Source organism: Podarcis gaigeae, assembly GCF_964106915.1.
Source record: "Podarcis gaigeae genome assembly, chromosome: 3".
NCBI lineage: Eukaryota > Metazoa > Chordata > Lepidosauria > Squamata > Lacertidae > Podarcis > Podarcis gaigeae.
In genome coordinates, this window is record NC_139680.1 from 13,103,362 (window position 1) to 13,128,853 (window position 25,492).

At 42.9% G+C, this 25,492-nt stretch overlaps 1 protein-coding gene across 3 annotated transcripts in view; it reads left to right on the plus strand.

Annotated features, from left to right (window-relative positions):
• The window catches only part of PLCB1 (phospholipase C beta 1), a 460,081-nt gene that overhangs the window by 279,375 nt on the left and 155,214 nt on the right, over positions 1 to 25,492 (plus strand). For all 3 annotated transcript variants that reach the window (XM_083730042.1, XM_083730041.1, XM_083730043.1), the window contains 4 exons: positions 12,283 to 12,362; positions 16,063 to 16,116; positions 18,260 to 18,335; positions 23,876 to 23,976. In XM_083730042.1, coding sequence (XP_083586168.1) covers positions 12,283 to 12,362; positions 16,063 to 16,116; positions 18,260 to 18,335; positions 23,876 to 23,976 — 311 coding nt within the window. The remainder of the gene's footprint in view (positions 1 to 12,282; positions 12,363 to 16,062; positions 16,117 to 18,259; positions 18,336 to 23,875; positions 23,977 to 25,492) is intronic.

Below are 25,492 nucleotides of genomic sequence, written 5' to 3' on the forward strand. Positions count from 1 at the left end.
TGATGGTTCTAACAGCAGAAGTTGCCTGCCTTTGAACTTCCTGGCTAAAGCCAAACTAATGATGAACCTTTTGGTCCTAATGATTCAAACACTAAGGAGGAGAAAATATTCGGTCCTGGGCATTATTTGTCTTCAGCTTTCTTTTGCTTTGTAGAAATTCTTTGAGCCATCCTACACTTTCCTGCTTTCATTGTTAAATTCTTGTTTTCTTCTTTCTGGGAGTCAGTGCATAAGCAGCAATAGTAGTGTTGTTTGCAGCCAAGCACAGTGCTCAGTATTTCCCCAACATAAGCAGAATCTTTGCTCTCAATCTCTATTATCTGGATAGTAACATCTCCATCCAGCTATTAGATTATTCTGTTCCAAACAACTTTTGGGAAGCATACTTTGGGATGCTGCAGATTGAGATCTAGCCATTTCAGATGATAATGCACAGTGCAAATCATCTCCTATAAAAAGTTCTCATTAAGTAGATTAAGGGTTTTTTGTGGGGGGGTTTTAATAAAAAAAAACCACAACTTGTTTTGCCAACAGAACATAAATGCCAAGTAAAATATACTTGTTGTTTTTAATTGGTACTTTCAACAATATATCCAAACTGTTGTTTTTGTTTTTGTTTTTTTGCAGCTCATAATCTCAGTATTTGAAAATTACCAGTACTGTATGATTGTCACCCCTCTTGGTCTTTTCACATAATGCACATATTTTACACACCTTTAATAGTTCTAATCTCCTTGCTTAATATGAGTTTCTTGCAGGAGGTGGATTTCTGACCCCACCCCCACTTCCTCCTTTTATTTGGAGAATTAAACATTTTAACACTAAGTGGTATATTTTTAGTGAATCTAACAATTATTAAACGTGTAAAGGATGAACAATGATCATCTTACTTCTGAATTTCTCTGTTCCTCTTTTAATGGGTTTTCTTAGTAGATGTGAATGAATATGTTTCCGTATTCCATTTGTATCCCTTCATCTCCTATAGACACATTTTCAAATGCACTCCCCTGCCTCCGAATTCAAAAGAATTGTTTAATGCAGAGAGAATGTGCACCTCAACTTGTCTTTTAGCTCTAAACTTCTGTTTCTTGCTCTTGTTCCTTATTGTTCTTTCTTTCTGGTTTATCTCCAAATCTTTGGCCATTAAACTTTGCTTGGGATCTCAATTTATCAATGCCCCCCTCCGCTTTAAATAATAAACCCTCTGAGTGCTTTTTTTATTATTTTCAAGAGCTGGGCAGCCAACGCTCTTCCAGCTCTTGCTCTGAGCAGCACACCTGTGTCTACAGAAACCATATTTGCTGGCTTCAATGGCTGCATTTAACTACAATTATTTTAACATTTAATCTCTCAGCCACTTGGCATTTCTGAACTGCTTTTGCTATGGCTGCTGAAATAAAAATTAATCATGTAATAGCTGCTTCACTACTGAGGAGTGGAAAGGGCATGGTCTGCCTCAGTCATGTGGGGTTCCAAATTAATTTTAGTTAAACTGTTTTATTTATATAATATTTAAAGGTATGTCCCGCTTTTCTGCACTAAACCGTCAAGGTGGTTAACAACATTAAAGCCTACATTCATACTACAGTAAAATATAAGCCCAAAGCAACTGTGTTAAAATTTATAAAATGAGCAAATAAACTAGAACAAAGCCAGAAAGCAGCAGCTCAACTAATGCCATCTATCAAAACAGGAAGCAAAGTTGATCCATGAGGTGAAAGGCCTGTCTAAATAAAAGGACCTTAACGGCTGTGAGAGAGAGGCAGCTAGATGAGCATTTCTAAGAAGACTGAAAAAAATATATCTGTGAACAGATACCTTAACGGCCTGGCTTGCACATCTCATTAAACCATATTTTAATGAGTCCTATCTAGTACTATTGGACTCATTTACTACTATGATGGGACACAGGTGGGTTAAACCACAGAGCCTAGGGCTTGCCGATCAGAAGGCTGGCAGTTCAAATCCCCGCTACGGGGTGAGCTCCCGTTGCTCGGTCCCTGCTCCTGCCAACCTAGCAGTTTGAAAGCACGTCAAAGTGCAAGTAGATAAATAGGTACCACTCCGGCGGGAAGGTAAACAGTGTTTCCGTGCGCTGCTCTGGTTCACCAGAAGCGGCTTAGTCATGCTGGCCACAGGACCCAGAAGCTGTACGCTGGCTCCCTCGGCCAATAAAGTGAGATGAGCGCTGCAACCCCAGAGTCGGCCACGACGGAACCTAATGGTCAGGGGCCCCTTTACCTTTCCCTTTATCTACTACTATGTATGCACACTGTACTTTTAAAGCACATTGGGAGTACATTCTTTCCTTTAATAAACTCTAGGCACTATATGTTAAGGGTTTCTGGGAATTGTAGCTCTGTGAGGGGTAAACTGTTGTTGGCACCCATCTGTCTCAAGAGACAATGGAGTGTATCTTTGGGGGTGAAGTCCCCTGCATTAGGAGTACCAAAGTGTCAGCATGGGCAGTGTGTTTGGAGGTCCTGGACTGTCCAGACAGCAAGACCCCACTCTTGGCCTTGCTGATATGATTCAAAGGAAAGCAGAACAATATGTTTGGCACCAGCTTGGCCTTAGGAGTTGTTGGAAGGAGGTGTACAAGACGCCATCCAACCATCTTAGGGATCCCACTCCAGATTTGTGTAGGGTTTACTCCTTAGCCTTCTTCTCCTGAAGATATCCCACAAGGCAGCAAAGGATTAGGATCAGAGTTTTCCTTCTCTTAGACGGGCTATCTTTCAAGATTGATGAGCCCAAGCTACTTTTCATTTCCCTCTACAGCAGAGCTTTCCAAACTTTTCACGTTGGTGACACACTTTTTAGACATGCATCATTTTGCGAAACAGTAATTCAGTTTCACTAGCAAATCAGAGATTAAAATAATCCCTTTCCAGCCCTGGGAGGAGCATGGGCTGGATTTGCACAATATACCTACACACAGCAGCCGACACACTAACGTGCCGCAACACACAGTGTGGAAAGTTCTGTTCTACAGCATGTGTAGAAATGGCCTCCTTGACCATTTATCACTCTGTCCTGCTACATAATGCAAAAAGGGGTCCTAGATGTCTGCAGCTGCTTCTCTCTTGCTTTCACCCTGCATAACATGATGCCTTTGCATCAGTGTACTCATAATTCTAAGGGACACGGGTGGTGCTGTGGTCTTAACCACAGAGCCTAGGGCTTGCCAATTGGAAGGTTGGCAGTTTGAATCTCCATGGCGGAGTGAGCTCCCGTTGCTCGGTCCCTGCTCCTGCCAACCTAGCAGTTCAAAAGCACATCAAAGTGCAAGTAGATAAATATGTACGGCTCTGGTGGGAAGGTAAACGGCATTTCTGTGCGCTGCTCTGGTTCGCCAGAAGCGGCTTAGTCATGCTGACCACAGGACCCGGAAGCTGTATGCCGGCCTCCTCAACCAATAAAGCGAGTTGAGCGCCACAACCCCAGAGTCGTTCGTGACTGGACCTAAGGTCAGGGGTCCCTTTACCTTTACCTTACTCATAATTCTATACTTTTAAAGGGGCCAACAAACTTTTTCAGCAGGGGGCCAGTCCACTGTCCCTCAGACCTTCTGGGGCCATACTATATATTTTTTTTTTGGGGGGGGATGAACGAATTCCTATGCCCCACAAATAACCCAGAGATGCATTTTAAATAAATGCACACATTCTACTCATGTAAAAACACCAGGCAGGCCCCATAAATAACCCAGAGATGCATTTGAAATAAAAGGACACATTCTACTCATGTAAAAACATGCTGATTCCCAGACTGTCCGCGGGCCGGATTTAGAAGGCGATTGGGCCGGGGCCGGCCCCCAGGCCTTAGTTTGCCTACCCATGGTATAGTGTATAGGCTGACCCTGGCATGAGCCCTTCAAGGACCCCTTTTCACTGGGGATGCTGTGTTTTGAGCTTGGGGCTTCTCTAATGCAAGCTTGTGCTTTGCCACTGAGCTGTGCCCCCTCCCCTCCAGCCAAAAACAAATGTGCAGGGTGGGGAAATTGTCTTCACACAGTTAGTTTCAATTTGGATGAAGAGCGTTGGAGAATGTGGACCATTTAAGGCGCTGTCTTTTCCTATGAGAAGAGATAACTTATATTGAGACAAATGTCTTCAGAGATGCAGTGTGATGCATGTGGAAGATGAGAGAAATGTGTTCGTTAAGCAGCAGATCTCAAAATCTAAGGCTTCACCGGGGCATTGAGGAGCTATATAATTTGCTGCTAGCATAAAGGGAAATGGCACCATGTGAATTATGGTGTAAGAATATGGAACCAAAAGGGGAGTGAATACAAAGCTTTCTTTATTAAAGCTGAAGTTCATTGTGTGGAAATCAAATTGGGTTATTTTCAGGCCCAATATATATCTATAGCAACAGAATGGGGGGGAAAGGAGTTGACGATGTAGTCAATGTTTTTTAGTCCACTCTGGCTGTAGTTATGAAATCATTCTTTTCATATTCTGATAGGAGCAAACCTGATCTGTGCCTACCAGATTAATATGTGGATTGGAACTTAGTTATCCACTTTCCAAATGTTCCCATACTGTTCTTGGTTTTTAATTTTTTTTAAAAGGCTAGAAATCATTGGTTTTTAATGCATATCTGGAGGAAAATAATAATTTAGAAATCCATATTTTCAGATGAAAGAGTTTTGAAATAGGCCTTTTGAGAGAGAATACATTTCAAAGCACATATTCAGGTATTATTTGCATGTGGATTTTAAAAATGCAGATCTATGTGGAAACAGGGCGGAAAATACTTACAGGTGAACACATTTGAAAGTGGCCATAGGCTGGAATCAGACTGATTCCAACAGATTATGCAGTTCTAAACAATGTGCAAGCAACAAAGAGGAACTTCTATATAAAATTGAAGGAGGAGCATTGGTTCTACTTTCCCCTTGTAAAATTCACTGGAAATCTCACTATGAAGAGCAGTATGAAACAACCTTAAATAAATAGTGATCTTCTTCTGTGCTTAGTTATGTCTGTGGAGGTGCAAAACTCCTCTGCTTTCTTTGAGAAATTTCACAAAGTCTTATCTGGTATCTGTTTGCTTTCATTGAAATTCCTTGAACATTTATTTAAGGCCAGATGTGGTGTTTGCTCCATATTGTCACAAATTAGGATCCCAAACAACAAGCACGCATTAGTTATTTTTAAGATTACCATTGATTTTTGCTCTCAGTCTCTCCCTAGCTAAGATCTCCCTCTTTACACAGACCTGAGTACACAAAGCCACTGCCATAGTTACTCATATTGCAATGCTGTCATTTTTATGTGTGCCCTGTTGTTGTTGTTTAGTCGTTTAGTCGTGTCTGACTCTTTGTGATCCCATGGACCAGAGCGCGCCAGGCACTCCTGTCTTCCATTGCCTCCCGCAATTTGGTCAAACTCATGTTAGCTACGAAAACACTGTCCAACCATCTCATTCTCTGTCGTCCCCTTCTCCTTGTGTCCTCAATCTTCCCCCAACATCAGGGTCTTTTCCAGGGAGTCTTCTCTTCTCATGACGTGGCCAAAGTATTGGAGCCTCAGCTTCAGGATCTGTTTGTCCAATGAGCACTCAGGGCTGATTTCCTTAAGAAAGGATACAGTAGGTTTAGTAAATCCTTACTGCCCAATACTATAGGCTTACCCAGGCCTCAATTTGGTTTGCATGAGTACACATAAAGGTAAAGGTACCCCTGCCCGTATGGGCCAGTCTTGACAGACTCTAGGGTTGTGCGCTCATCTCACTCTAGAGGCCGGGAGCCAGCACTGTCCGGAGACACTTCTGGGTCACGTGGCCAGCGTGATGAAGCTGCTCCGGCGAACTGGCGCCAGAGCAGCACGCGGAACGCCGTTTACCTTCCCGCTATAAAGCGGTCCCTATTTATCTACTTGCACCCGGGGGTGCTTTCGAACTGCTAGGTTGGCAGGCGCTGGGACTGAGCAACGGGAGCGCACCCCGCCGCGGGGATGCGAACCGCCGACCATGCGATCGGCAAGTCCTAGGCGCTGAGGTTTTATCCACAGTGCCACCCGCGTCCCTATGAGTACACATACCTGCCTATAAATAAAACCCAAGATTGGTGTTCTCTTGGAATAAATGCTATGTGAGAACTATTCCCTAGGTATATGTCACCTTCCCACAGTCACTCACGTTAGGTTGACTTGAGGTTAATGGCTGCCTATCTCTGTGTATCCTCAGATGGTTTGACCTGATGCCCCGTTTGCAATTAGCTATCATTAGCTAAGAGTGTCACTGTTTACCCCTGACACATCTCTTAAACTTGCCCTTTTGACAACTCAGAGGTTAACGACATTAACCCTTGAAAGTAAAGTAAAATGGCAGAAGGATCAGAGCTGAAGTTTTGCACAAGACAGCACTGAGCAAGGCAAAGAAACGTGATCTTTGTGATGTCCTGTACGAAATTATCAGCACCTCTCAGGTCAATGTGGAGCAATGGACTTGGCACTTCTCTGAATGCTGTGATACAGTTCTCAGCAGATGAAATGTATCAAAACGTGGACTTTAAAATGCTACTTTTAAAATGCATTGAAATATGTGGTTTGAGAGGATTTTTTTAAAAATGCAAATGAATGCAAAATGGAATGTAGATCAATACAGATTTTAGTATAAGCATATGAAAGTGTAGTGGACTAGGAATAGGCAGATTTGTCCTTTCCTAATACGGTTCAAATCACTTGCATATTAATATGACTTTATTATATGTCTCTGGGACGCAGGTGGCGCTGTGGGTTAAAGCCTCAGCACCTAGGACTTGCCGATCGAAAGGTCGGCGGTTCGAATCCCTGCGGCGGGGTGCGCTCCCGCTGCTCGGTCCCAGCGCCTGCCAACCTAGCAGTTCGAAAGCACCTCCGGGTGCAAGTAGATAAATAGGGACCGCTTACCAGCGGGAAGGTAAACGGCGTTTCCGTGTGCGGCTCTGGCTCGCCAGAGCAGCGATGTCACGCTGGCCACGTGACCCGGAAGTGTCTCCGGACAGCGCTGGCCCCTGGCCTCTTAAGTGAGATGGGCGCACAACCCCAGAGTCTCTGTCAAGACTGGCCCATACGGGCAGGGGTACCTTTACCTTTTATTATATGTCTACTGAATCGAAAGGTGTATTCTACCCCTCCAAAAAAAGAAGAGATCAAGGGACTGATAAGAGCCCATATCACAAGTGAAATGTGCCTTGGGCTCAGGAAGCACATGCAATCAGTAGGACGTGAGTTTTTAAATGTGAGAGAAACATCACCAGGCTTTATTGCGCTAAAAGTATTTCAAACTGTTATCTTACGCTGTGATTAATCTTTGTAGCACTTACTGTCACAAGAAGATTTAGAACATATGATTAGTTCTTTAAAAGAGCAACATTGGGATGTTTTTGGAAGCTGGAAAAACTAGACAGGGCGAACTAAAATTACGAATGAGACACAGCACTTTGATAAGAATCTGATGCTAAAGGGCCTACTATATTTGGTTTTCATACCTGCCCCTTTGCTTTGAAAGAAAACAACGTGTCCAAGATGATAAAGCACTTTGCAGACTGCTGCATCTGGTTCTTCCGTGAAGCCTTAAAGATGGGCAGCTCTCCATTTCATGGATCCGTTCTCCCCATCTAAAAATGGGAAGCTAGCTTGTGCGGCTTTCAGGGTGGCAGGAGAAATCCCCCAAAAATAGTCAGAATGGGGTATTGTGTTAGATGAATATTTAACACAAAAGGTGGGGCCCCCCACCCTTTTTTTTTTGCCCGTTCTTTTTGAAAGAGCTGAGCAAGAGTTGCAAGATTCATTTTAAAAGAAAATAAAGGTAAAAGGGTAAAGGGACCCCAGACCATTAGGTCCAGTCGTGACCGACTCTGGTGTTGCAGCTCTCATCTCGCTTTATTGGCCAAGGGAGTCGGCATTTGTCCACAGATAGTTTCCAGGTCATGTGGCCAGCATGACTAAGCTGCTTCTGGCGAACCAGAGCAGTGCACGGAAACGCCGTTTACCTTCCCACCAGAGCTGTGCCTATTTATCTACTTGCACTTTGATGTGCTTTCGAACTGCTAGGTTGGCAGGAGCTGGGACCAAGCAACGGGAGCTCACCCCATCGTGGGGATTTGAACTGCCGACCTTGTGATCAGCAAGTCCTAGGCTCTGTGGTTTAACCCACAGCGCCACCTGCATCCCACATCAAATGGGCCACATCAAATAATTATCGCAGGGGCTGGATTGGTTCATATGGGGAGTGGTGGTCCTTGTATTGCAGTCCCGAGTAGGGCTGGGCTATCTATCAATCTATCGTCCAAAACCAGCTTGAAGTCCATATTGTACTATCTGTTTCATAATTTTTGACCTGGCGTGAATCATGATGTGTGTGTGTGTGTTATGTAAAAATCACAATGTGGAAAAACCGTGAAGCCAGCCAATGCTTCTCTTGATTCCTGCAGCCCCTGTTAACTCTGCCAGATCAGCTCTCCCCTGCCTCATGCAGGGGGCAGTGAATCACAAGAGCAGACACCGGCAAAACTCACGATGCAGGAAAAACCTGTGAAACCAGACAATGCATATCTCCACCCTTATTTCAGACATTGTGATAGATCAGTATATCGCAATGTATACCTGGTGATACATCACAATGTTGAAAACTGGGTGTCGCCGAGGCCTACTGTTCACCTCTAGAATAGTTCCATCCTTATTTCAGGAACTAGGATAGTACCATCCTGGTATTGAAATTGAAATACTTTATTGTCACTTGTACAACTTGTATACAGTGAGATTACACAAGCACACCCCCCCCCCCACGCACAGCTCTCTAAGTCTTAATTCCCCTCGTTTACTGACGCACACCTACCAAACCCGAAAGTCAGTTGCCCTGTTGTTATCTTTTCATTGAGCAGCCTAACAGCCCATGGATAGAAGCTGTTCTTTACCCTGTTGGTGCAACTAATCATGCTTCTATATCTTCTGCCTGAGGGCAGGAGTTCAAGAAAGTGCCGGCCAGGGTGTGAATCATCCCTGAGAATTTTCCTCACTCTCCTGAGGCAACGTTCTTCTGCTATTTTATCTAGTGGATTCACGGGACAGCCCATAATATCTTGTGCTGTATTCACCACCCTCTGTAGGCACTTCCTATCAGTTGATGTCAAACCAGTGTACCACACTGTGATGCAGTATGAAAGGACACTTTCTATTGTTGACCGGTAGAAGGAGATCATCAGATGTTGATTGACATTGTTCTTCCGCAAGACTCTGAGGAGATGGAGTCTCTGCTGGGCTTTCTTAACCACCTGGGTTGTATTTATTTTCCAAGTAAGGTCTTCACTAAGATCAACTCCTAGGAATTTAAAGGAAGAGACTTTCTCCACACAGCCCTCCCGGATGTACAGTGGGGCTAGTTCTCCTCTCTTCCTCCTAAAGTCTAACACCATCTCCTTTGTCATGATGTTTAGCTGGTGATATACTGCAATGTGGAAAACCAGATATCACCCAGCCCTAGTCCTGAGCCACGTAAGGCTTTACAGGGCAAAAGTAGCACTTTGAATTGGGCCTGGAAACTAATTGTCAGCCAGTGCAGTTGGGCCAGGATTGGCATTATATGCTCAAACCATTTTTTGCCTGGCCTGGTGAACAACCTGGCTGCTGAAATCTGCACCAGTTGAAGTTTCCAGACTGTCTTCAAAGGCAGCTGTATGTATAATGTACTTCAGTAATCTAACCTAGAGGTTACCACAGCATAGGTGACAGAAGTTAGGCTACCCCTGCCCAGATAGGGCCATCAGCTGAAGCTGGTGGAAGGCATTCCATGCTACTGAAGCCACTCTAACCTCAAGCGACAGCAAAAGATTCAGAGGTACCCCCAAGGTGAATAGCTGCTCCTTCAGAGGGAGTGTTACCCTCTGAAGGTGTGGGTAAGCATAAGGGCAGACAGCCTTATTACAAGGTGCATGCTTTTCCAAACCAGAAATTCAATTCTGTGTTGATAAATAATGTGCAGAATGGCCGGGAAATTCTGACAGCTCTCCATTGTTAACACTGAATGTGCAGGTGTATGTAAATGAAAATAATTAAGGTTAAAGGAGGAGAGTGTAGAGCAGCTGCCTGAAAATGAGAACTACAAAATAGAGCATCTGCAGCACCTTCTTAAACTGTCACAAAGATCCTGCAATGAGATTTGAGTCATCCAGCGTGTCCTTAAAGGGATGATTAAAAAGAAGAAGAGGGCAATGAAAGAAGAGTAGTTAAGCAGTGTTTGGCCTGAAATGTGAAATATTGGTCAGGTTGGCAATGGATTTTTTTGGCAATACTGGAGTTTCAAAATGCACGGTTGACTGGAGAAAGGAGCATCCATGACAAGGAGATTGAAAAGGAATTTACTTGGGTTGCCTTTTGAGCTTTGCTATAAATTAGGCTTTGATGCGGGTTTCAAGGCAGGAAAGGAAGGGAATGACAAGCTGGCAAGATTATATTTGTGAGACGGTATGCAGGAGGAAGCAAAGAGGCATGAAGGATAACTGCAAGACTTCAAGGTTGGATGACAGAGAGATCTTCCAAACTGTCAGCAGAGATGTGGGAATAGGGGTAAGAGGCAGAAGCAGAATATGTTACATGTGGAAAGGTGATCGGTTCAGTTCAACTGCGTCTCCCAGAGCGTGGGAACCTTTAATTTGATCATATGATCGCCTCTGCTTCAAAGGGATTTTTTACATGCGACTTTTTTTTACCACAGTTGCCAAGTGTAGTGAACTCTTGATTCTCCAAGGCAAAACCCTGTCCGTTCTGTTAATTCCAGGTTTTGAAAAATCCCCGATTAGTTAGTGTTGTTTTCCCCACACTCCTAAGGGATTCAAATCACCGAGTTACTGCTAAGCCCTGATCATGTTGCTTTCTTGTGCATGCAGCTTGGGCGGGGGTCAAACATAATTAATGTTTGTGCCATAAAATCAGTTCTTGAAATATATTTCTATCAGGCAAAGGGAGTAGCAGTACGAAAGGGAGCTCACTGTCTCCACATTCAGTTTAGGACAGGTATATGCTTGCTTTAGGTACGTTTAAAATCCATACTGAAATACATCTGGTTCATTCTGCAGAAAGAAGTTCTAATGGAAATAAGTGTGTTGTATTTTATGTATACAGTGGTACCTCAGGTTACATACGCTTCAGGTTACAGACGCTTCAGGTTACAGACTCCGCTAACCCAGAAATAGTACCTCAGGTTAAGAACTTTGCTTCAGGATGAGAACAGAAATTGTGCAGCAGCGGCATGGCGGCAGCGGGAGGCCCCATTAGCTAAAGTGGTGCTTCAGGTTAAGTACAGTTTCAGGTTAAGAACGGACCTCCAGAACAAATTAAGTTCTTAACCCGAGGTACCACTGTAAAGAAGTTATCATTTGGTTCATTCCAGAACATGTTTGAGGGCAGTTTCAGCTTAGTTGTTTAGCAGAAAAATAATCATGTTGAAAGAGATCTAGCATATTGTAGTGACCAAGAGTTATGTATTAGGAAGTCCTCAGTTAAGATGTTGTCTCTGCCATGGTCTCACAAGGTAGTCATAGGCAAGGCTCCCTCTACTGCTTCCATCTACAACAATGGGATAATACTGAACCTTCCTTACAGCATTGTTCCGAAGGTTCTATGATAATGTATGTGAAGCTTTCTGGACATACAAAAATACTGTATAAATACTAATTATGATTGTTGCTGAAACTTTGCTTTTCTGAGCCACAGCAGTGTCAACCAACGTTACCTACTCGCCCATTCACATAATCTATAAGCAAATCTGTGTCTGTTGATTCCTGTTCTGAACACCTTTCTACTGGCCTGAGTGATTTTTATTATTGATTAATTGACTAACTTTCTATACCACCCTTCATCCGAGGATCACAGGACAGTTTTCAATATAAAAACACAAGGGCACATGCCATGGTAACAAACAAAAACATTACCCCTGCATGCACAGTTCAAAAGGCCATAGATTGTTTAAATAGCCAAGGATCTGGGAGAAGAGGAATGTTTTTGCTTGGGGGTTAAAGGGATGTAACAAAGGCACCAGGTGAGCCTCCCCAGGGACAGCATCCTGCAATTTTTCACCTTGAAAAGGGGTTGGCTATCAGGTGTATATGCCCTATTGTCAGTTTTCTTGGAACTCAAGTCCTGATGGATTGCTCCTCTGTCCTGTGCTTGCTATTGTAAACAGCCTCGTGATCTTTCGATGAAGGGGGGGGGGCTGGCATTTAGAAATTCAATTTGCAAATTAAAAAATAAAAATAAATTGAACATAAGTGGCAATTCCTTTCTGTCTGTTTAGGAATGGTCGGAGGAAATCTTCAGTCTGGCGTCAAACCTGCTGGCACAGAACATGTCAAGGGAAGCTTTTCTGGAAAAAGCGTAAGTGACAAAGCACTGAGCTGTGGAGGATGTTTCTGCTCTTTTTGTTGTGTGTCAGCTTCCTTTTTCTTTGTGAGAATGATTGCTACCAATTGTTTTCTGCAATCGCAGGCAGCTGCTTCTATAAACATTCCTTTTCCTCTTTCCCACTGGCCCAGTTCTCTCCCAGGTGATAAACATGTTATCCCCGTACCACTTCAGATAGCTGCTGGAGCTCGCATGATGGAATGTTCTTCTGTGTGAAAATCATCCTCATCGTGATCATCCCTGTCATCTAAAAAGCGAGGGTATTAGGGAGAAAGGTGCTGGTCTGTCTTTTCCCCCGACACGCAAGATTGTTGTTTTTTAATATGCAAAGCTTTTTTAAAACATTTTAGCATGATGGGGCATCCAATAAGTCCCAGTTTGCAGTCTGGAGTAGAGCAACCAAACATAGCTCTGCTGTCTCAGCTAGAGGTAGGCCCCTGAAGCTGAAAGAAAGACGAGAATTTTTTATTTGAACCCTTTCTAGATAGTGCTAAGAAAAAAGAGACTGTCATGGCTTTATTTTGGTTTAAATTGGCACTTGTTTCCTGTCAATGACTCTACCAAGTTTGTGGTGCTCAACTGTGTTTGGACATGCTTTGTTGAGGATTGCATCAGAGTAACGCAGCAACCATTTTGTGGAGATCTGCAAGCCAAAGTTACCGTATTTGCATTTAAACAGGTTATATATTTTCCATCCATGACTAAACTGTGCTTTCTGTTTCATGCCAGGTGCTAACGTAATTTCATGAAAGCAAATTACTTTCTTTTCAGGGTGTATCGGTGAATAAATTAGCAAGGGCTTTGTGGGGTGAGAAGAAAGCCTCTTGGCTCCATTTTAGGTGTTCTTCAATTCAAGTGTCGGCACAAAATGCTCTTTGGCTTTTATTTTCAACAGAATGGTCAACATGCACAAAGAGAGCAGGTTGATGCTCTCATCTTCCTCTCCTCCAGCACAGCTGCAAGGAAGGAATTTGAACCGTTTATTTCTATTTTCAGCTAACCACAGTTACTTGTTGCCCGAATCTGGATAAACGGTGGTTAGTGTTTAATGATGGGTTAGGAAAACAAGTGAGCTTCAAACTCTAGTTAACAATCCTGGCTGGTTTCTCTTAACCATAGGTGAGCACAAGGTAGATCAGGATCTGCTGGTAGATCTCTGAGAGATTTGCAGCAGATCAGCAACAGTTTTCTGACATCCAATTATCCGTTGCAACAGCAAATGGACTTTTCCCACCTACACTGTGAAATGAAGAAAGCTACCCAGGAGGGGACTTTTGTGCTAAAACTTTGCGAATTGAGTTCAAATCTTGTATTGAAAGCTAATTCCTAGGCTCAAAATGTGATCACAGGCACCTTGTTATTTGATTCTGGTTCTTTTGGCAAAAAAGGGGAGGACCTTCAGGAATATAGTTTGGAGTAACACGAAAAGAAAAAAGAAATGGAGCTGAAGAGGAAAACAATCAAGCATTTAGTACAGTTGACTGACTATTAAACTAAGTTTAAAATATGAAGTAATACAAAATTGCCACCTCAGTAGAACCAATTAATAATTATTAAAGGTCACAAGTTAGGAACCAACCATCACAGCAGAGCTGAGAGATACTACAACATGGAGATATATTCATGTATGGAAACAGATTTATTAGATCTCTCAAGGAAGATACTCAAAAGGGTCTCTAATGATCAACCTGCAAGCTGCCTCATAAGGGGATAACTTGTGTGTTTTCTAAGTCCTTGATAAAAATCTACAATAGAAGAACACATGAGAGAGTGTTTCCAGCAAGAGCAGAACCTATCTTTTCACAGATCTACCTTCTAAAATCTTGGTTGGTAAAATGATACAACGTGCCAGCAAAACTGCTCTTTCATACTTAGGTGTTGTCAGGATATGTATATATGGCATACATTTCTGAGCGGTAAGTCAGGGGTAGTGACAAAGGTGTACAGGTAGTTCTCACCTGAGAACCCAGTTCTTAATGTTACAAGGTTCTTATAATGGTCAGCATGGATGAAAGTGGCCTGTGCTATAGAATTCAAATCTGGCAGTCACAACAGCATGAATGACAGGGACCAGATCTCTATGCAGATAAATTTTCATGTGTACAGGCAATGTGGTAGACTTAAGAGTCATTTCAGTCTTCCTGCTGCGTGCAAAAGGCACATCCTAAGACCTTGGCACTGCCATCTGGTGCTATAAAAGAGATGCAGACTGATCTCCTTTGGCATTTTCACTGTGCTATCTATTATTAGTTAAACAATAAAGCGATACAAGATTTCCACTTCCCCTTCTTAATGGCCCATGTGCTTTTGCTCAGTGGAGGAAAACTGTAAATCTATTTATCTGACGTTTGTAGGTGCAATGTGTTGATTCAGAGTGCTTTGGAACAAAAGTACAAAGGGTGTTGATGAGAATATCCTGGGACAAAAATAGTAGTGCTCCCCCCCCCCCACCTTAAAAGAAAATGCCTAAATAAATCCAAGTTTATCCAAAGCCATAATGCTGATTTGTTGTGCTCAGAGAAGGGCTGAATTATATTGAAAACTAGCCGTTAAACTACATGTTACACACAATTATATTATATTGATGCCTTACCTGTGAGGTGGGCAGAAGCTGAAAGGAAGTCAACAGAGAAAAGTGTGTGTGTGTGTGTGTGTGTGTGTGTGAACCCTTTCTCTGCCCACTTTTTGTGCCAAATCCACCACCAGGTTCCAAATGCTTACTTCTTATAGTGCAGATAATGCTTTGTGAAAAATCTACTGGACTATAAGAGCGGTTGCAGACTATCCTAGCAAAACAAAGAGCAAAAGAGGTGGCAATCGAGCCTATACCTTCACTAGGAAAATCTAGGTGTCCCTGTTGCTAAGTGTCTGTCAAACTGCTTGATGTTTTGACTTGGATTAGTCACAGCATTCACTGCCCCCAAAAAAGTCTTGCATTCCAGGAAGCATGTGTGCACTTAATGCTTGCCTACAGCTCTCCGTCATTCTCTGCCCAATCTATACTGTCCACATAGGTGTTATATGAGATGCATATTGGAACTACTTACCACTGATGACCAAACTATGAGAGTGGGAGCTAATGGCATGGATCTTTCCCAAGAATCTGTATGTGTGCGTGCACGCGCGCATACACACGCACGCACCACAATACCAATTCCCATATGGTTGGCCCCTGCCAACTGCATTCTTCCAAATGCATGGGAGCTGATCCCAGATAAGTAGCTCTGATGCGACTGAGAAAATGAGCCACCAGCTGGTAACTCACTCCAGCAAAATTTTGCCACAGAAAGCTAGAAGACCTGCAAAGAGTTCATCCTCATGCCCCATTCTGAGCCATTGGTCTTAAATGTGCTCTGTGTATAATTTGAAAAAAATACTATAAAACAAGTTCTTCTTGGCAAAGGTCCATCTTTGATTTAGCTTCCTCAAGGGACTTTAGATCGCTCTCAAAATCTGTACTTAGAGATGTCATTGTAAATAAAGATAAACTTGCTTGAGGTTTCAAGACATTAAGCTTTTCTTGGAAATAGAAAGGCTTGGGAGATTATAATTTTCTTCTACAAAAGAACAAAGTTCAGGGTTATTTTGTGGTCAGCGCTGTGGAAAACAAAGCAGAGTTCTACTTCTGTGGTTGTAATGATTTATACATATATATATATTTCTTTCCTTCTAGATATACCAAACTTAAATTGCAAGTCACTACGGAGGGGCGGATCCCTTTGAAGAAGTAAGTTGTGCCTCCTTTTGTAGAAGCTTTTCATGCCATTATATTTGATAGACTGGCTTGATCTTATTACCCTGTTTGGCATTTAAAAACAGAAGCAAGCTATGATAATTCATTCTACAGTGCCATCACTCTGATACAGATCTTCTTGTTACCGTGGTTAAAGTGTGTGCAGACTATACCATTGCAGGTGGATGTTTCTCCACACAGAATAAATCCCCCTTTCCTGAAATAAAGAAAACAAACAATCTAGCATATCAGGAAGAAGGCTAAGCTTCTGCTTATCGGGAAAATGTTTGCATGGAGACACGTTCAGTCATGTCAGCCACCTGTATTCTGAAGGGGTAAAGCCCAGGCACAGTTTGATCACCTCCAAGAAAGCAAAGTTTCTGATTCAGGGGTTAACTATCTGTTAAGGCTAGGAATGGAAAGGTGTTCAGGGTTACTTTTGCATCCTATACAGTGGTACCTTGGTTTGCATATGTCTTGGTTTGCATACATTTTGGATTACAAACACATCAAACCCGGAAGTGCGTGTCCCGTTTTGCAACCTTTTTGGGGGGATTACAACCCATTTATTTTGGATTATGAACAAAAAAAATTTTGGAGGCCCCATTAGCGAAAGTGCACCTTGGGTTACATCCTGTTTTGGTTTACAAACGGACCTCCGGAACAGATTATGGGTGTAAACCAAGGTACCACTGTATATGAATTTTGTTTGGCCATTGCCAACCTAATAATTCCCTAGGTTTGCATCTAAGTGTCTGATAAAGTTTGCAACGACGCAGTATGCTCTGCAAACATTACTGGAGATGTGGCATGAGATGTGTTCTCTAGCTCAACACCATTTATCTGGGAGGACATAAGTGCTGATCGGAATGTGCAGGAAGATCCTGGGTGAACATGCTCCAAGTGCCTCTTGCATCATCATTATTGTCATCGTCATCAATACGTTTCTACCCTATCCTTCCTCCCAAAGGGGCCCAGGGTGACGAACATTTATTGTGTGTTACATGTACAAAGCTAGGGTTTTTTAAAGATGTGTGCATATCTAAAATTGTAAGGTCTGAATCTGACATAAAGGTGCTTAGAGCTACAGATTCATACCAGAGAGCTGAAGTCGTCTAAAGCTCCCTGTCAAACATATCCTTGATGGCCAACTTGGGGCTGTGTTTAAATTGGTCCTAAATTACTTGACAGAGAAGAGGCTTGTGGAATTTGCCATGATATTCAATCAGAAATCCACATGCTGCTGAGCAGATTGTATTGAGGGAAGCCTCAGCAATTACCGTATTTTCCACTCTATAAGACGCAACAGGATGAAGGCTCCCCCTCCTCTGAAGAGGCTTTGCACAGCTAAGCCAGAAGCTAGAAGACGTACACATAAGACACACACACATTTCCCCTTACTTTTTAGGAGGGGAAAAGTGCATCTTATAGAGCGAAAAATACAGTCGGTTGTTTCACATGGGAGAAGGCAGCTCTTCAGCCTTCCTGAAACCAGACCATCATCATCATCATCAAACATTTCTATTCCACTTTTCATCTGAAGATCACAGCAGTTTACAATATAAAAACACAAAACCCCCCACAATAACAAACAAAATCTCTCCACACACAAAGTTTAAAAGGCCATAGATTGTTCTTCTTATTAGTATTATCCAACACAAGCCCATTAAAATGAAACGGATCAAGTCTGTGCTGCAGTAATGATAGTCTCTAATTCTTTTGGGTGTTATGTATCTGAAAGTCCCTTTGTTTTTCCCCGTTTTTACAACAGCAACAACAACAACGAGGGGTAGTTTTGGAGCATTGGTGAGAAAACACTCAAATGTCCCTGATTGTGTTGGTTTCATTATTCTGAAACCAACTTTTCCAAAAGTCAGAGTTTGGTCCCAGACATCTTTTCAAAGGTAACATAGATAAACAAAACTAAAAATGGGTGAAATGTTTCAATCAGAATTTCAGTCCCGTGCCTTAAATTTACCTGAAAGACATCTCTTTCAAGATGCAAACTTACAGTTATTAAGTATGTCCTTTATTAGGCATTTCAGCTGATGTTAGAGCTTTATAGGGCAATACTCAGGACTGGGGGTGGGCAGGCAGTGCAGATCTTTACTCCTTTTGTTTCTTTTCTACTTTGCAGCATATATCGCTTGTTCTCCTCAGACAGAAAGCGCGTTGAGACTGCACTGGAAGCCTGTAGTCTTCCATCTGCCAGGGTAAGCAATAAAACCTCCCCAGTCCTGATATGAAGTGTTGGCTTGTTCTCCACTGTTGTGCCATCCGACCAATCCGCTGTCAGATTTAGCACTGACTTTTCAAATGTCAGCTGGCTTGTATTTGGGCCCCTTGGTACATGACGACCACTCCAGCATTCAGAAATGACTTGGCAGATCTTTCCCTTCCTCTGTGTGTCCAGCTCGCATGCTCTTGCTAGATACTGGCTGCCATTACACGGAACAGTCTTAGGTTACAAAAGATGTCAAAACATTGGCAGGAGATTTAGATATCCCAGGGAAATGTATTCAGTGAGCTTGAATATCATGTCATGTGCCTAAACAAGACGGGAAGTCCTCCTTTTTGAAGCTTCCACAAAGCGGCTGAAAAGACTTCTTCTGTTGAGACACAAGAGGGAGTTGCTACAGCTGTGCAATCCTAAATGTGCTCACTCAAAAGACTTTCTGTTTTCAATGGGACACGCTCCCATAAGCAAACTTAGGTTGATGCAAAACGAGAAGTATGAATATGTATCTGAATATTCTCCTTTGAATTTACTTCCTAGCTGGAAAACGTGGAGAAAAGAACATTTTAATTTTTTTAGCTTGGTGTAAAGCACCACATGTTTCAGTACAAAAATGTTATGTTCTTCAGGGAAGCCTTTTCATTTAAATTGGATATATATTGCAGGCGCAGAGCCAGCTTGCCCTGAAGCTGCATCCCACTCAAGAAAGCAAAATATACATATCATGCAACAAGAGGCACTCTCTTGAATATTAGCAAGTTTCCGCAATGTTGACATTCAGAGCATTTTTGAAACATTGCCAAGTGATTTTGAAACAACAGAAATCCAGTTAGCTATCCATAGACTCATTAGATCCTTTGGTGTAAAAGTGGTCAGACAAGTGAAAATCAGTGATGTGGACATTGCAGTCATTGGGCTTGCGTGTCTTAATTTCTGGGGTCAGAACATGGAGTCAGAGGTTGCAGGTGTGCCAGAAAGGGGAGTCATTGCACCTGAATCCTTAAAGAATCACCCAGACCATCAGAGCCTATAGGGCCAGACCCCAGACCCTCACAGTCTCCTGAACCTGATGGACCACATGCCTCTCACCGCACATCCCTGGTTCAGCACTGCCGGAAGTGCAGCAGGAGGAAAGCTATGGGATGCAGGAAGAGTGTGCATCCCTAGACCAGAGGGCTGACCTTGGAGTTCTCTACAGGGAAGTGAAGGATGGAGGAGATAGTCTTGAGAAGGCCATGAAGACCTTCGTGGGGCCAATTACATCAACAACATTTTGGGCTGGGATGTTCAGTTTTATCCTGGGTATTATAGGAATCAAGTTTTATATTTGTGCATGCCACTTCAATCTCTGAGCACTGTGCGATTTGTGGGGTTCCAGGAGCTTCCCCAGGGTTTGGGTTTTCTTCGGAATGAGGCACAGGGGAGACTGTGGTGTCTTTATGATATATGGTTTATTTACACATATATACAACCTGAGCCTACAATGCAGGGGTTCACAGTATTAATGCTACAAGAAGGTCTTGCTTCTCCCATAGCTACAGCTTTGAATTCCAGCAGAAATCAGGCATCACCCTTTCTCTATGAGGCTTCAAGCTTGCTTCTTTTCCACTTCTAGTTTCTAGTTTACATCACTCAACTCTCAACTCTAGGCTTGTATTTTTCTGCTTACCAGCGAATTGAAGGAGGAAGCCTACCCATTTCCTACCATGCACAGAGCCCCTTCCTTTCTTCCCTTAGTGGCCCATCACCCAAGCTATCAGCTCATCAATAAGCTAGCCTGACTATTCCAAGAATTAGAAGGGGGCCCAAGCATTACAGCCTAACCACACACACACAGACAAACCCCCCTCATAACAATTTCATAGGTAGAGTGTGCTTTACTTTCTGAGTTGCAGGGGATTGAAGTGGTTTTATCTTGCTTTATACTTTATCAGGTTATTGTCATAATTCTAGAGTGACTCAAATATAGTAGCCTTCTGGAGAGCCACTGATAGAGAGTTCCAGAGCTGTGGGGCCAACACAGAGAAAGCTTGGGTCTGCCAACTTTCCATCCCTTGCGACCATCTTCTGGATAGGAAGGAACTAGGAAGCATGGGCAAAAAGGCAGCAGGGAGTATACTCCCTGCCAACATAAGTCTATTTGTACAGATGGTGACTGCTAAACGGGGAGGGGGGGCAACATGGCTTTATGAAACTCACAGAGCAATTGAGCAATTTGTTGGATTAATCCTCCAGAATGTAAGTTCAGCAGATCTCATGTCTTTGTTTTAGTTTTTTTAAAATTGTAAAGTGCCTTTGGGTGCCTTGGCAGACAGGCAAGATATAAACACAACCAACCATGCACCCATTTTCATCACAAAGCCCACAATTTATATTTGAAGTGGCTTTACGCTTATTAGTGACTTTATGCCCACCACTGAAAAACAAATTAATATAGCAGTAATGGTTTAAGAAGTAGTTGTTTTATAGGGATCATACTTTGCTGTGTCATTAGACTCTTTGAAGGAGTGCATGTCCAAGGGAAAAGACAATGCTGTCCCCATCAACGGCTGTAAAAGGTAGGGGAGCAAGTAGGGGGAAGAATTAATAAGCTGTATGAAGAGAAGTTGTTGCCCTCTGGGAACCAGAGAGTAATAAATAAACAATATATAATTGATGTTTAAACTGGCTTCTCACTAGAGAAGCTTTTTCAGCTGCTAATTGTGGTTGTATAGTTTGTGAGAACTAAGAAAGAAAATCAGGGCACTCAATTCTTTGTTTTATAGATAGGAAAATGGATTTAGAAATTAAGCCATGAGCTGCATAATTGTATGGGGTCGGCAAAGAACAGTCAACAACAGAAATGGGGTAACATTTAAATAGGGTGACATTTGACTCTGTTTTGTCAAATGTATTCAATAGGTTTCTGTCTTGCCATGTTAATCTAGTGCCATAGAGGTCACTTAGCACCTTACTTTAAATCAGAGGTCCCCAACCTAAGAGACTGTTGTGGGCATCACAAAATACCTGTTTCACAGATGAATAATTGCTGACACTCATGATTCCCCACCTGCCCACTACCCTCCCCAAAATACAACAGGGAAACGCTACAGACAAGCAAAACCCTCCCCCAAAAGCAGACTGCAACCTCCATAACAGGCCACACACACACACACAGAGGACCCTTCCTGCAAAAAAAGAAATGCACAAAACACCACACAAACACTTGATATTTCCCTCATTCCTCAAATTTACCAGGCAGCACCAATGCCTCTCTACTTTTTATTTTCCTTTTCTCCTTTCTCCTTTCTCCTTTTTCCTTGTGGTGTAGTGGTTAAGAGTGGTAGACTTGTAATCTGGTAAACCGGGTTTGCATCTCCGTTCCTCCACATGCAGCTGCTGGGTGACCTTGGGCCAGTCACACTTCTCTGAGGTCTCTCAGCCCCACTCACCTCACAGAGTGTTTGTTGTGGGGGAGGAAGGGAAAGGAGAATGTTAGCCGCTTTGAGACTCCTTATGGTAGTGATAAAGCGGGATATCAAATCCAAACTCTTCTCTTTTCCCTTTTCCCTTTTCCCTTTGAAGAATGCCTCAGGGTCTCACATGGGACCCTGAGGAAAATGAGGGAAGAGTGTGGTGTGGCTCAATCTCCTCACTTTGCTTCACAGCCAGCCTAGTACCACCCAAGTTTTAAAAACCAACACACACACACACACACACACACACACACACACACACACACACAAATCCCCCGTTTAAAAGAGAGGGGACAGAGGACTTCGATGGGCACCAAAGTGCATGTCTGTGAACTCAGCATCATGGACCCCTTTTAATAATACGCCACAGAAAAACAAAAATACTAAAATATACACGAGTGCAACCACAGCAGGTTAAAAGCTGAATGCAATCAAAAAGTTTCACAAAGTGGCATGAAATGCCTAGGTGAACAATTTCCCCCTTGCACCCCAAACCCACCAAACTTATATGAAGAGGGAGTCCTGCCAATGAGGAGACTCTGTCTGTCGTTGTAGCCAACCATGTCACATCTGAAGGTGTCAGGTGGGTGGATGCAAGGGAAGTGGGTTCCCAAGTCAGATTTTAAAGCTGGGTGTGTTCATTATGAGAGAAGGAAGTCGTTCCACTAGAACGATAGACCTGCAAGAGATTTTGGAGGTCATCTGGCCCAATCTCTGGCTCTGTGCAGGATCCACCTATTGTAGAAACGTCATCTCTGACAGATGCCTCCATCCCAGATTGTTTGGAGTGTGGTGTAGATCAAAAATCAGCGTTGGGAACTGCCCCAAGGAACAAATGGTTAGCCAGTAGAGTTTGTTAAGAGCTGGTGAGGTGTGCTCATTCCTGCTTCTGTTGGTTAGAAGATTTTCAGCTGTATTCTGAACCACTTGAAGTTTCTAAATATCCTTCTTCGGCAACCCAGCATATAATATATTGTGGCAATCTAACCTGGGTATGGAGACAGGTGGATTCAAGTGGCTTCCAGAAGAGTTGGGTGGATTTTCCTACCATCACTGTTCCAGAAACTGAGAAGCTGCAGGAAAAGTATTTCTGGAGAGGGAGGGGAGGGAGGAGAAGGAAGAGGAAAAGAATAAGAAGGAAAACTAACAGCAAGCCCCTCAATAGGCACTTCCGGTTTCCTTGGCAACTGTATGAAAAAGCAGAATAAATAATGGGAGTGATTTTCTTCTGTCAGTGTCTGCAATATTTAAACAAAATAGACTTGTTTCTGATTTACAGAACACTTTTGTACATCTGATCGGCACCATTTATATTTACCTTGGCTTTGTTATTTGTTGTGAAACACTCATAATGTAAACAAAGCACCATCCAACTCCCTGTGTTTGTGTATTGAACTTTTTTATAAAAAAAAATAGTTCCTGCTTCTTTATTGTGCTGTTTGCATCATTTTAAAGAAGCTGTGCAACAGACTGCAGCAAAAGTTATTTAATCTTCAGCGTTTAATGGTTCTCAGTTGGTTTTCTAGTCACTTTTCATAACCAAGGAAGAATGAGATATTTGAATACCCCCAAGGTTGACAAAGATAAAACAGAGCTAAGAACAAATCATATACACACATACGTCAAATGATGCCACTCGAAGCAGAGAAATTGAGTTTTAGATATAATACGTTCAGATTTTCCTGGACATTACCAGGATTTCAAAGGCGAAATTGATGTCTGGGGGGGATTTCCGAAAGGCGGTGCTTTGTCCTGGATCTTAGGCAAGTCAATCGAAAAATCGTGATTGCTGCAAGTACAGTTTTTTCATGGGGTAGAAGATGGGTGATATGTAGAAGTTGGGAAGGAATGGGTACAGGGACCGTTTGCATAGAAGTAGGATATGGAGTAATCTGCCCACATATGCAAACACTCAATGAAGCACTGGAAAAGTGTACTAGCAGGCAAAATTGTCAGGGGCCAGTACCTTCTCTGGTGTTGTACTGATGTAAAGACCTAGTGATGGTGTCATTCAGTCTGAGCAACTCAGTTTTACCTATTTTATTTGAATCACCCTTTGCAGAATGAGTCAATTCCTCAAGATGACTTCACTCCTGAAATATACAGAGAATTTCTGAGCAACTTTTGCCCTCGACCTGAAATCGACCACATCTTCCAAGAGCTGTAAGGAATTATGGAAACCTTCACATTTTGTTTTCTGCTCATTTATTGTTTATTTTTGCTCCCAGTGGCAAAGGGCGTGTTCTGCCAGCCCCAGAATCATGCACACAAACCGGCCCAGTGAGCAAACACACACACACACACACACACACACACACACACACCAACAACAACCCCACAACAAGCCCACCTCTCTGAGGCTTGGGAAAGTTGCTGCAGGGAGGAGAAGAGTGGAAACTTTCCTTCCATGAATTTCTTTAGGTTATCAAAGTCCTTGTATTGCAAAAAGTGCCTCTGCTTGCTGTTATTACTGTTGTTAGTTATTATTTATTCCATTCATTTCCTGCCCTTCCTCTCGGTGGAATCCAGGACAGCGGCAATCTTCTTTTCCCAACAGCATGTAGATACTGCTTCTAAAGCACTCTTCCTTCCCACCACTTAACCATGGGATGCAGAGACCTGATGTGCACTGCTGGGGTGTTCCATCATCCTAATGCAAATCTGAGTTTCGCCTGCAGGCATAAACCTGTGGGGGTAGCTGTTCTATGTGATTTGTGGAGTGCCATGCTCTTGATGTGCTGCTGTTGCTAGCATGAATCACACACAGGGAGAGAGACAGGGTCAAGTGGAGGAAATGGATGTCAATATGGGGACACTTCAGTCCTCAGGCAAATTGTCCCACCTGATGCTGGCCAAGCAACAGGGAAGCATCACTGCATATCAGCAAATGCTCAATTTACCATAGGGCCAGAGCTTAAAGATGACCAAATTCTCATATTTTTAAAAGTGTCTTCGCCTGTACTTGGCATCTCTTTTACATATATTAATTATATTATATTATATTATATTATATTATATTATATTATATTATATTATATTATATTATTATATGTAATATATAATATATAATATAACAGCGTGTGGCGCTGTGGGTTAAACCACAGAGCCTAGGGCTTGCTGATCAGAAGGTCGGTGGTTCGAATCCCTGCAATGGGATGAGTTCCCATTGCTCAGTCCCTGCTTCTGCCAACCTAGCAGTTCGAAAGCACATCAAAGTGCAAGTAGATAAATAGGTACCGCTCCGGCGGGAAGGTAAACAGCATTTCCGTGCGCTGCTCTGGTTTGCCAGAAGTGGCTTAGTCATGCTGGCCACATGACCCGGAAGTTGTACGCTGGCTCCCTCAGCTGATAAAGCGAGATGGCTGGACCTAAACGTCAGGGGTCCCTTTACCTTTATGTGTAAAATATCTGCCACACTTGCTACACATTTAGCTAAGCAAGCTTGTATAAACCTGGATAAAGTAGTAAACGTCAGCCTGGAAGACTGTGCTAGATTGAGCGATTCATGTAGTGTCAAGCTGTATGTCAAGTGCTGGTGCCAGATGTAAATTTGGCTCTCGGGATGAGATGTTTGGACTGGGTGTGGGAGTCTTCTTTTGCTCTTTCAAGAGCAACTGGCCCATCAGTGCTTCAATAAAGCTTCAGGCATGCCCAACCAGCTCTAGCCCTTTCCAGTGTT